The sequence below is a fragment of the Glycine soja genome, chromosome 4 (assembly GCF_004193775.1).
Source record: "Glycine soja cultivar W05 chromosome 4, ASM419377v2, whole genome shotgun sequence".
NCBI lineage: Eukaryota > Viridiplantae > Streptophyta > Magnoliopsida > Fabales > Fabaceae > Glycine > Glycine soja.
Window position 1 is genome coordinate 6,613,229 of NC_041005.1, and position 14,074 is coordinate 6,627,302.

Below are 14,074 nucleotides of genomic sequence, written 5' to 3' on the forward strand. Positions count from 1 at the left end.
TTTTATTAGTGTAGAATTAATGCTATTGATAATTTATTACAATAGTGATTAAAATTATCATAAAATAATACTTCAAGCCTGAATGTTTTCCTATTCATTCAATTAACAAGTGACCATTTTTAATTATCACAGGAATATTTAAAATTATAAAAATTAAAAACACCTTTCAAATAATGTTAAATTTTTTGTGTTTTTCTCACATTGTTTCATAAATCTTAAAATTGATGACTGAGGGGTTTTGTTATTTATGTGTTTTGATTAATTGTAAAAAATCAAATAATTTGGTTGAAGAGTGTGTGATGATCAAATGTTTTCATGTTGCGGGTTTTACAAAATTCCATTTGTTTCAATCTCTACTTTGAGTCTACATTTTCTACAATTGATTGAGAGATTTGAGTTGTCTCTCTTAGGCAAGCAATATATTAAAAAATTGTTTCATTCGGATCAAGAATAAAAGAGAATAAATTTGATGCAAGTTTCTGATTTAAAGAAATCTATTTTCTGCAACATAGGTTTAACATGTCTCTTAATTCTTATGATTTAGGCATTCATTTGTTGCCAAACTTAAGTCATTTTGATTGGAAAGATCAACCTACAAAATCCCTTAATCAATTTTTGGTGGATATATATGAAACTTCAAGTATGCTTCCTTCACCACCGGCCACAATAACAAAATCTTCACTAGAGTCAAACTTCAAGACGAGTAAAATTCTTCGCCAGCACAATTACGCGGGATTTCAACAGGTCGATGTGGTATCCCGGATCCAGAGCATATATATATATATATATATATATATATATATATATATATATATATATATATATATATATATATATATATATATATCGAGGCAAATTTAAACACATAACGTGATTTGCATAACAACAATCTCTCATCTAAATAAGAGACCGAGGACGCCGCATTACTACATCTATATATATCGATTTACTATTCAAACACATAAGTCGCATATAATTAATGCATCATGGTTTATACATAGGAAGCCACACATAGCATCTAAATAAACAGCAAAAAAGTATACATATCTAGAGAACTATATAGTACGAGCAAATACATGCATCGAGTTCTGTAGCTGATGCTATTGAAGCTAGTTATTCAAGGACATATATGGAAAAAGGACTTGAATGCAAATCTACTTGGGAACCCAAACAACATGATCCTCAGGAAGGAAGTGGCAGACAGGAATAGTTCCTGGCTTAATTTTGAGCACCTGAAAGGCCAAATGTTTAGGGTTCCATTCTGATGTGTCAGTGTGGCACACTGCTACCGCTTTAACCCTAACCCCATTAGCACCCTCCAAAGGCACAGAGTAAGCTCTGGTGGTCTCGGTTTTGTGACAGTAAAAAACAGCATAAGGGTAGTTCTGCTTATGGCACACAACAGCCTTGTCCCCTGATAACTTCTTCACTCCCGGTGCTACGGTGTATTTCTGCAATCCCGTTTCCTTGTCCACTTCTGTGGACACAATCTCAACATTATTTCCAAGCTTGGAAGTGCTGAAATCAACCATGGATTCAAGCGAAGTGGCACAGTACTTTTCCTCTCCTTTGATTCCACCCTCTTCACACTCACTAATAGTATTCTTCATGATCTGAGCCTCCTCTGACCCGGGTTTGACAGAAAACTTGTTGAATATAAAGTCCACCTTGTTGGATGAAAAGGGTATCGAATCCGCAACTTGGCGTGACAAGAACGTGGCTTGATTAGATGTACTCCTGGTGAAGTGCAAGTCCAACTTTGTTCCAGAATGCAAGTCCTTTTCCAAGAAGAAGAGTGCCACGTTGGGGTCATCGTGTAATTGAGTTTCCGTGGCGGCGTAGACGTAATCAAATGGAGACTTTGAGCCAACTGAAACATGCACTGGCTTTCCCTTGTGGCCTGCATGCACGTTTACGCCTCCGCCTCCTTTTCCACCAACGTTGACAGTGGTGCCACTGCCACCTCCTTTTCCTGTATGCACGTTCACGCCTCCGCCTCCAACATGCACTGAGCTGCTTTTCTCTTCCACCCAATCTGCAAATTTATCAATTAACTTATTGTTAGTTTAACATAAGCCGAACTACATTCTACCTGCAACGAGTTATGATTATGCCCTATGTAATCCACTTACTCTTTTGCAATTCTAATACTTTCCATTTTTTTTCCGCAAGAATTAAAATCAATGTGTTAATTAATGCCATAAATTTTACAACAATTTACATGTTTAACCAATTAAATGAGATCTCATTTCCTATTACTTCCCGTACACACAAGTAATTATACATGAATTCTCTAAATATATTCCAAAAAAATGTCTGTTTATTGACAAATATGTAAGAGAATATTAATTCATATTCGACATGTAAGATAAACTCCAAGAATATTTACTTTTTTTTAATATTTCTATTTTATTCCATTCCGAGAGGTACCAAACTATTATTACCTATGATGACCATTAAACTTCGACTCATTGTATCATATTTATATTCATTTTAACTCTATAAAATATTATTTTATTTACCAAATATAAATATATAATATTTTTTTTACCAAATATAACATGAGTAAAGAAAGGAGACATAAATAAAAGTCACTTTATTTTTTTTCCTTTAACCAAACAATAAAAAATAATTATATTTTTGAATATCTTCACTTACCATTTATTTTTAATTATCCCCGACTAAAGACGTCATGTATGACTGCACCTTTCTTTTTTCACTATACTATATGATTGCACATTTGAAAAGCAGAGCATTTATGGTGACTAGGTCCGATTATTAATGTGGGTCGATTTATATGTTCATGTGAAGACAGTGAAGTTGTACATATAAGTCGTACCAGTAGGACAAACTAGTTAATAAGTTGACAGGAGTCAAAATAACACATATTTTAAATACTTTTAAGCATTTTTTATCATTAAATATACAGGAAATTACACTCCTCTCCATAGAGATATACATTTAATTATACACTTCTCTCCCTGATAAATTAGAGTGTATAATAATTTTCTCCAGTTTTAAATTTTCTGTCAAAATTTTGTTAACATTTTGTTTAAAATTCATTACTTAAATACATGTATATATTACACATATTGGACTAGTTAAGCTTTTTTTTTAATAAAAAACAGTTTTTAATAAAATAAACAACTTTTCCCTTTTTCGATATATTTGTCAACACTGTTTTTAAACTATTTTTTTATTTTTTTAAAGAAGAACTATGATACGCCTCTTAAAAAATTATTAATTTAAAAATCACAGTTTATAATATTTTTTAAAATTTAAACAAATTGATTCTCCTAAGAGATGCAACATGCAAGTGTTACATTGGCTTCCCTTCGATGTTGTGTTATAATATATACTTTCCTCCCTAATTAAGATACAAATATATTATATCTTACTCTATATATATATAATATATATATATATATATATATATATATATATATATTAAAATATATTTGAAGTTTTAATTTTTTATATTTTAGAAAGATAAATTAAAAATTATTTTTCTATAATTCGTATATTCAATTGTTTAAGTTTTAAAGAAATTAATAAAAAGATAAACGGATAGATTTGACAAACGATACAATGAAAAAAAATAAGAAAAAGATAAAAAAAAATTAGAAAAAAAAAGTATATGTATAATATTTTCCTAAATAGAAGTGTTTCTGCCCATATTCTTTCTAATATATTTTCTAATGTTAATTAAAATTTGTTTGAAATTTCAAAATTATAAATACAACCTATTAAATCATAAGTGAGATTCCTAAAATTTTATAACTCTAGATAAATTTAATGTCAATCAATAATAACAAAAATGTGTTCACACGATTAATTTTTTTAGATATCATATTATAATTGTATAGTATCTACTAGTTTTGTCAATTACTAATTTTTGTTGATTGAATATACTACTAGTAATTATATACAAGCTTTTTTTTAATAATTATAATTAGAGTCTTAGGTTCCTTACTAGGAGTATGAGATATTCTTATAAACTTTAATTTTAGGTCAATTATAAAACTAATTATCTATTCAAAATTTAATCACATTTAAAGTTTTTCATTTCTTTCTAAAAATATATTATGCGGAATCAAACCTACTCCATTTTTTAGAAACTCAACTTATGTTTTCAATTCAACTACAACCATTGAGTGTATATGCTTAATTAAGCAAAAATATTTCACTACACCATTGAGTATTTCTAATCAAGATTCTCTAATTTATTTTTCAAATGTATATGTAACATTGCATATGAGCTAGTTTGAAATTCAGTATACTATGGTGCACTGACCAGAGTAAAGGATATCAGTGATGGCTTTTGGCATTGGCGTAGTAGGAAGCACCGACTTCCAGTAAACTTCAGGGGGTAAAGCAGCATGGGTTGCCACCAGTGCAATCTGCAAGTTTGAGTCAAATACAAAAACATCTCGTAATTAAACATTTAATACATTCCAAACAGATTATGCAGCACCCTTGGTCTTTTCATGATATGTGATACAGTCTCTTAAAAAAAATATGTAGGATACAGTGTTAAATATTAATTTGTTGTTGATCATATTTAATTTTATATATATATATATATATATGATAAAATTAATACCAGTAAATGTTTTACAATTTATCAAAAAAAAATCCCATATATTATAACTCTTGTGGCTATAGTAAGAAAATCCCCGTTCTAAATAGAAATCAAGCTTTTATATTAATTAGTTTATGAAGAAAAAGGAAACCACAACTCTAAATAAAGTACTAATAAGCATGCATGCTTCGGTTGTTTGGATGTTGAAGCTCACATTGAGTAAAGTAAAAATGGGTAGGAGACGATACTCCATGTTGAGAAGCAAAGTTGCAGAGCTTGGTAATCTAATGGAGAAAAAAAATTATAGGAACTGTAAGCAAAGCTGGGGAGAAAGATGTTCTGAGAGAGGCTTGCCCTCACAGCATATTTATATGCCGAATATACAGTTACACTTAATTAAGAAAAGGTTCTAGAATCGGTTTCTTAAACAGTTAAACTTTAACTTACCACCAATATTATCATACATTTTAATTAAATACCTCAACTGCCCCGGGTTCACTGATGTAGTAGTGTCTTTAAATAAGTAGGTAGAGATAATGAACTTAAGATAGAGATAGTCATTGAGAACGTGTACATGAGAATTGAATGGGTAGGCGGCGACACTATTTATAAATGTTTTAATAAGTGCAGTTAGGTTAATTATGCTACGTTCGACGGTTTTAGCATAATTATGACACAAAATTAAAAACAGGTTAAAAATAGGTCAATTTATAAATAGGTTACTGTAATATTTAGGATCAGAAAGTTACTGTAATATTTACTACTTTTTAAGGATCCATTAATATTTAGGCCCCATTTGATTAGCAAAATTTTGGGGGAAAGGACAGGACAAAATTTACTGTCCCTCGTTTGATTTGTAAAGCGGTTACCGCACAGAACAAAATAAATACGGGACATAACAAAAGCAAAAAAATTTGTTACTGTCTGAATCACGGTACAAACTCGTGTACCGTGGAACAAGCTGTTTTAATCGTTTTCACATTGCCTTCAATTAGTCTAGATTATATTTAATTAAACGGATAAATAGTCATTTTTTTATCTTAATTTATTGATAAATGTGTTCCTTGAAATATATTTGTCATAATATTTTTTTTAACTTTTCGTCTTCTCACTCTACTACAAATATAAAGTGCAATAAATATATACGGACGTTAATAATAGATTGTGACTAATTGTTATTATTATTATTTTTTTATAATTTATTGCTTCTGTTCGTTTAATACTTGTGTAATATATTTTTTAAATTTTCTTTTAATATATATTTTTTATTATTTTAATTTTTTTGTCAAACCTTAATCTTTGTTGTTAAAAAAATTATCCTATATCATATAATTTTATTAAATCTCTACTAAATTTATCACTTTTAATCTTTAAAATTATTCCATATTACAATTTCAACTTAAGTACCCTCATATTTAAATTGAAAATAATATATCAAAAGTTTTGAGTAGAAAAAACACAACCGACAACGAGACTAAATTTATTTATTTTTTAAAAAAAAGAATTTAATCAACTATTTTTTTAAAAAAAATATCACAAAATTTAAACTAGATAAAGTGAAATTATAAATCTTTTTCCTTAATCAATAATATATATATATATATATATATCTCAAATATGAAAAAATCTATTGGATAAAATTTATGTGCTTTCATTCGAGACAACACTGCACTTATTATACATAATATGAATGAAATGAAAGTAGTTACTAACAAATAAAAAACTCAAATAAATTTAAATAAAAAATACAATAATGCTCAAACTAATACAAAAGTTAATTTTAAAACAAAAAAAAACTAATACACAGGTTTATTCTTTGCCGCCTTTGGAATGTAGAGTTGTATCTCTCGCTGATTTAGGGGCTGCAACGACCTTGACATACTGTGACAGAATAGTACGTAATAAAGATTAATAATTAATTGAAAAAACAAAAAATTTAAAGAAATAAAAGGCTTTCATTTTTTAAAATGGTAACTCAATTTTTTAATATCATAAAACTAAAGAATTTTATTTTATTTTGGAAAATAAGTAGTTATATTGATTAATTAAAAAACTAATTAACAATTTGATAGATGGATAAATAGATAGATAATCAAAGTATAATAGTTCAAATCTTAAGCTCTATTTTACTGTTTTTTAATCCCTTTTTTGGTAATTTCTCTCTTATATAATTCATTATTAACATCCGGATATATTTATCGTATTTCTTATATTTTCGGAGACTAAATTTTATATTTTCATCTTTCAAGAATATATTTGTCAGCAGAGTGAAAAAATGAAAAAAAAATATTATCACAAATATATTCCTATACTAACAATCCACGTAAAATGACAAAGTTATTCCTCAATAAATTACACATTAAAGACAAAAGTGACTCTTTGGTATTAATTAAACCTACGACTCACTGATGCTATTTAATTTGTTAACCTAATCACCGTCCACCTATTCACTTTTTTTTTTTTTTTCATTATTAGATTTTTGTGTGGTGGCCTACTATATTCAGCTCTAGTTCCCACTAATGTTCGATTGGTCTTGACCATATTCTCAGACCGAGTGCCATTGTTAAATTCTGAAACACGTTATCATTCTAATAAATTTGCTGATTCTGATATAGCCTCGTTTATGACGAAACCTGCGTCGATCATGGCCAATCACAATGACAAAGATTGAAATGTATAGAAGAAAGAGAAAATTAACAGGTCTATTATCTTAATCAAATAAAACTTAAAATCTGCTCACAACTAACAATTAAATTCGATAGAAACTAAATTCTAAGAATTTAGATTGTTACCCATGACTTTTACGGACCAGATAAAGAGTCGCGTGTCCTTTTCGGTGTTGTCGGATAACGTGGGTAGATAAAATGATTTCCTTCGCTTCTGAATCTCAAACAATTTGATTGGGGTTACTACACAAAAATTTAAAATAATTTCTTCAAATTACTCTCCATTTTTTAAGTTGTAGCTTTTGCACTGAATTCATCGATATTATCTACCAAATAATTCTTTAGGGAGAATCAATTTAAACCCATTCCAGGACAATGGTTTAGATATTGTCGTCGGCGCCGTAGTCGCAGTAGTGAACGGTGATGTCGAAGCGGTGGTTTGGCAGCTGGCGATGTTCACCGCCTATGATTTTGAACGCCAGTGACAAAGTAAAAATCTAGATTGTGCGCTGTCTTTTGATAAATTAAAAAAAAAAAAAAAAGATATACTGGTAAATTCATTATTCTTACTTGTGTGCTGTCCATTATTCCACAAACGGGGTACAATCTAAAATGTTGTTGTGTGTCTCGCTAGGTTGTGCTGTGTTGTTCCTTTAGTTTAATTTTGTATCACGTCGTGAATCAAACGGAGCCTTAGGGAACTTATCATGTTAATTTCCTTTTCTACTCTTATTGTACTCTCATTTTTTTCAACTTTATCAGAGCAGGTTCTGTAAAAAAATTTGTACATATACTTATATTACTAGAGGCAAGACTCAGGATCGGTGTTACTGCATGCATGCCCCTGGACTTGGCTTCAAACATCTGTCATATAGTACGTGCATACTTACTCAATAGTCCCAATTTGTTCCCAGTTGTATAGTGAAGAGTCTTCTCATTCAATTGATTGCACTAGCTAGGTCTAGCGAGCAAATATGGAAGCAACTCATCAAACGAATGAAAGGTCTACACATTTGGAGGAGCAACCATGGTTAGTTTAATTATGTGTGTGAAAAAAGTAACTAAATATATAAAACTAATACATATATCATACGTTGATGATAAAACTAAGCCCTGAACTAGAGCAGTCAAATGACAATTTGTTGACTTGTTGATTGGTTGGAGATTAATTAACTGCCATTTACGGCCACTATATGTATAATTTTTTTCACTATTCATTATCTCGAAAATAATATTACAAAATAATAAAAAAAATATTTATTAAAAGTTTTTATAAAAATTTATTTATAACATCTAACATTATACTACTTTACTGATAAAAAAAAACATTATATTGTTTTTAAATTTCTTAACCGTATGTTATCATGAAAATAATTATTAACATAACCTGTTTATCAAAGCGTCAATTTGATTTGATTTGATGTCACTGGCAATTATTAAAGCATGGTTTAATTTTGTTGACTTTATATGATTTACGATGTACCAGATAACAAACAACTACAAAAATTTATTAAAGGTTCACTAGGGGTTGTGTATCATGATTTGCGTGAACACTGTGGCTTTCTTCTTTCCCAGTCCTAGTTTGTAATCCTAATTGATTTGTGTTTTTAATATTTTTTAATTTGTAGATGTATTAATTATTTTTTTATATATTATTATTTAATAATTTTTTATTCAAATATTAATAAGAAACAATTGAGTAAATACAGAGATAAAAAAAAGATAATTTTATACTAATAATATAAATAATTGATAATTTTAATGTAATTAATTAAATTAATTATGATTCTTAAGGGGAGTTAATTAGTTAAAAACATCTTATAATTAGAAATAAAGAAAGTAAATATTAGTATCCTTTGATTCAAATTAAAGAGAAAAATTACTAACTCATTGTTGATCCAAGTGAAATTAAACTGTTGATTAAAATAAGATCTCAAATTTGATTTTATTAATGAAAAAATGTATTTAGGAGAATAGATTCTATTAATGATAATTGGTTAAATTTTTTGATAAAAATTATAATTATTAGTAAAAGTCGATAAATACTTCATAATTATAACATGCTAATTAGTAAAAAAATAAAATAAATGTTAACTATTATTTTTGAGATATTAGTTTATAATTTTTATAATAAATACTTTTTTCTTTTAATTTTTAACTAATATCTTAAGAATACTAGTTAGCAAGACTCATAAAATAAAATAAAAAAAAGCATTAAATGATAGAAACACATTATTTTGAACACACTTTTTTATTAGTTAAATTTATTAAAAATGATAATTTTATGAATCTCACATTTTATTAATGAACTTTTTATTTTATAATTTTTAATAAATTTTAATTAATTAAAAAACATGTTAAAAATTTTAGCTAGTGCTTATTTTCAAGTAAATAAAGTGGATACCGACACTCATTTCTTCTACTAAGAATAAGATATTTATTAACGGAAACTAAGTTATAAATTTAATTTTATTTAAAAATATCTTAAAACATAGCTTCCTCAAGTTATAATTTAGTTTAATTGTAAAAAAAAAGTTATAATTTAATAATAATCACATATCTATTTTGAAAAAAAACACTTGTATTTATTTTAAATATAATATAATAATTTATATTTAATTTTTATCAATCTCTCACGATAATTAAAAGTCTTATCTCTTAATTTCTTTCACTCTCTGTATATCTACTATACCCCGATTCGAGTTGAATAAGCCTTATTTATTATTTAGATTTTGTTGGCTTATTTATGGACAATTCTTTTTGTTTCCGTCCTTTTATCCATTGTTTGTTTATTAAGATATGAAAGGTGTAAGAATAATCTTCATTTACCTATAATTGTTTAATGGAGTGGGTCTTGCTTCATTAATGGGATTCTTTGTGTTTGAATTAATCATAAAAAAGATATTTAATAATTGATTATAAATCTAATTAATTGTATGAATTATTATTTTTTTAAAAGAAAATTAATTTCTATATTTAAATATATTATATTAAGCAAAAATTAATGATTTAAAACTAATTTGTCTTATTTGAATTATTTTAAAAAATTTCTCTTTCATAAGTTGCTTATAACAATTGGTTTGTTCTAAATGATTAATTATGGGAGTTTGGAAATCAAACGAAAAAACAAAAAAAAAAAACCTAATAAATAAGTTATAAACTTTTTAATCATAAATTTTAAAATTTAATTTATCATAAAAAATGCTTCTTTTGTTAAAATTATAAAAATTATTATAATTTAAATTAACAAACATATTTTCAAAAAAAATAACAAAAAAGCATTTTTTTTCATTAATCAAATTATTATACTGAAAAAAATCTAATCCGCCCTTCCTCTCTATTTTTTGCTGTCTTGCAATATATATTGGTATAAGCATGACGTCCATGTAATACCTCAAGTTACCATCGATCTGGTCACTCACAAGCCACAATTGCGGAACTCCCTCGTGCCCTCGTGTTTTTTTTTTTTTTTCCAATACGATATTGGTGTATAATCTTTACCAGGATCAATTGACCACCTTTAAAAAGTTTCTTTTTTAATCAACTTTTTTTTATTCACAAACCTTAAATTTAAGATTTACTTAAGAATCGAATTCAGTATATTTGAATCAATAATTTATTGATTCATGCTCTCATGTTTAAATTCAATTTACAATATGATTGAATTATTCATTTGTTTTTATAATTATTTTATGTTTAATAATTATATATTGAAAGTATAAAATAATTTTGTACTATTATTCAATCACAAATTATCATTGATTTATTCTTATCAAGATAGTTATTATAAAAATCAATAAATTTATCTTATATAATGAATTATAATTAAATTATAATATAAAAATTGTTTTACACTATTTGTGTATAATTTTTATTTTTATTGTATTTATTATATTAGAAATTTAAAGTTTTAATTTAATCCTTTTATATATATATATATATATATATAATTGATTTTCATTACTAACGTTGGAGAACACTTGTTGGTGGTGTAAAATTTCATGTAGTGATAAATCATTATATAAAATATTTTAAGTACTAAAACTTAAAATTTTGTTACGTAGAGATTAAAATTTCAAATGTGAACAATTATAAGGATTAAATGAACCTTAAAATTTTAAATCCATGCAACTTTTGTTGTTCTTGTTATAGATAATATTTGTCTTATTTCATATGCTAACATTGCTGAATTAAAACATCATTGACTTTGGAACAATTATTATGGTAGTAATTAATATTAATCTTATCTCTTAAGTTGGTATTGCTTAAAGTAAAGCAACACCAACTTGGAGACAACTATTATAGAAGTAATATTCATCTTGCCTCTTAAGGTAAACAGGTATTGTTTAAGTAAAGTAACACTAACTTAAAGGTAATTGTTATGAAGGTAATATTTTGTTTTATCTCTTAAGCCAACATTCCTTAAGTAATGCAACACCAACTTGAGGATGATTGTTATGGAAGTAATATTTGTTTGATCTCTTTAGTCAACATTGTTTAATCAAGAGAATATTGAGAGGACAACTGTTATGAGGTTACACCAACTTTTCATATTAATCCCAAAACAAGATACTTAATTAGACAACCGTAGCAAGAGGAAAACTGACCTAAAGCAACAAATATTATGAAGGTTACAATGACTTTCCATATTTATCTCGAATCAAGATACTCAAACAATTGAAGCAAGAGGAAAACCGCCTTAAAATATATTATGTCTAATAGCTAAAGACGACATATGCACTTCGTGCAAGTATATTAAGAGTAGATAATGAGTTTGTGCAAACAAGTAACCAAACGCATCTCGCCACGTGGTTTCCCATGAGATATCTAACAAACCTAACAGCTTTCCCTGCCAAAGCAGCGTTGGAGCTCCTCAAAATTCTTTCTGTATATGAGAGAGAAAAAAAATAAAATTCAAAAAAACATTAATGAAGAAAATTAATAACGAATCTTATCTTTTATGGAAAAATAGATTTTGAGTTAATATTCACTTAATTTGAGTTAATATTCACTTAATTTTCTTTTACTAACGAATCTTATCTTTTATTTTGCACATAAAATTAATAATAAATATTTTGTTACATTTATTATTTATTAAAATTCAACATTTAAATAATTATATATGAAAAATATTTTGACCCTCCATCCCTTTGATGTATTCTTGAATCTGTTCCTACCACCAAGTATGTTTTCAAGTACACACAACTTCATTCCTACTCATATTTTGACTTGATTGTCAGAGTTCATGTCTTTGTATGTCATCACTTGAAACATTTATCTTGGATCATCGTGAACTGTCATACAAGTAAGTGGAATCTTCTTCCACGTAAACACCTCAACATTTTGAAAACCATCTTATGCATGTATGCATAATTAAAAAAATTTAAACGTGATCAGAATCAACAATCTGAAAATTTATAGTTTTAAGAGATCTAATTGAATGCCCGACACTTAGGTATAAATACTCTTATATTAAATCAGATATTTGGTGCAGCTTATAAATAATTTTATATTTAATAACAACAAAAATGTAACAGTTTTGTGTTAAGTTTTGAATCTTTCTAAAGAGAGAAATCTCTGGGCAATTGAAGAGGTGGAGATGACGTGCACTTCTTGTCCTGTAATTAAGTTGAGGATTCCGTGGACATGGAGTGACGGACGTGGCTACAGAGAAACCAATAGCTTGATACGGTCATTTATTTGATAATGGCTAATCAACCACCTGCTAATTAATATTGTTATATACTATATAGTATGTGTTGTCCTGTTGATATGAACAAAACATTTTCTTTCTTTTACCATGTTCAGTAAATGACACAGATGACTAAGACACATTGACATCTGTTGTCAACTTTGCTCTACCCTTCCATCATCATTCGTTTGAGTTGGTTGAAGAAATATACTATGATGGCAAATGTAATTTTGGGGACAACATTTTTCTAATACTAAATTTGAAGTGCTCAAGCAAACTTCAACTGCTGTCAAATATTTCTTCTCCCCTTTTTTTCGCTTAGGCACTTTCGTGTACTCATGGTTGACTAATGAGCTAGTTTATTCAATTTTTGTTAGCTAATAAAAGATTGTCCACCTTGAACAGGCTTGACTTACGGTATTTAGAAATTAGGTCTATGTTCTTTTGTGGGGTAATAATAATAATCACTACACGACTAATAAAAAATAATAATAGAGTGGAGTGTTCGTAATAATAATCACTACACGACTAGTGTATGTTAGTTATGTAATGTTTGATATTTGTAGCTCTCGCCTTTTATTTATTTATTTCATAAAAATATTTTGGATGGAAACTAAACTTTATTGTATAATATAGGTTGATATTTCTTTGCATCAATTAACTATACAACGAAAATTAATTTCCCTTGTTTGTAAGAATAGGCTACATATATAAGCATCAAACTAAGAATTACGTTAAATATATAAGAATCAAATTAAAAATGAGTAAGGAATTTAATAGTGAATGTAGGACTGTTAGAGATGATAGCATGATGATAGTAATTAAACTAATAATGTTTATACATATAAGGACCGAATTTTCTGATTTTTGATAATTAATTAAGGAACTAAATGTCTTTATCTTTTTAACAGGGGACAAAGGTTGCATATTAAAAAAAATAATAGAACGAAAATTACATTTTAAACTAAAGCAAACTAAAGCGCTTACTTACAGACAAATTGGTCTAAGTAGAATTTGGGTTGAGGTGACTTGAAATGGGCCTGGTCCTATTAGAATTTAAAGCAACATTTATCACTCTAGGCATTTGCTAAACATAACTCCCCTTTTAATCTCATACCTTCCTTTCACTTATTT

General features: G+C 27.4%; 1 protein-coding gene across 1 annotated transcript; it reads right to left on the reverse strand.

The window, feature by feature from the left end:
* Positions 1-945: 945 nt before the first annotated feature.
* Positions 946-4,947, reverse strand: LOC114409079 (BURP domain protein RD22-like). The gene is made up of 3 exons (XM_028372380.1): positions 4,797-4,947; positions 4,295-4,400; positions 946-2,035 (listed from the first exon to the last, which is right to left on the reverse strand). The coding sequence occupies exons 1-3, from the start codon at positions 4,833-4,835 to the stop codon at positions 1,155-1,157; spliced, it is 1,026 nt and encodes a 341-aa protein (XP_028228181.1). The 5' UTR covers positions 4,836-4,947; the 3' UTR covers positions 946-1,154.
* Between the last annotated feature and the right edge of the window lie 9,127 nt (positions 4,948-14,074).

What these genes read in the sequence shown, in the direction of transcription:
- LOC114409079 (XM_028372380.1), bottom strand. Translation starts at nt 4,835, where the DNA reads ATGGAGTATCGTCTCCTACCCATTTTTACTTTACTCAAT. An exon ending in CCATTTTTACTTTACTCAAT is followed by an intron (nt 4,401 to 4,796) that starts GTGAGCTTCAAC and finishes TCAAACTTGCAG; the next exon opens with ATTGCACTGGTGGCAACCCA. An exon ending in CACTGATATCCTTTACTCTG is followed by an intron (nt 2,036 to 4,294) that starts GTCAGTGCACCA and finishes ATAAATTTGCAG; the next exon opens with ATTGGGTGGAAGAGAAAAGC.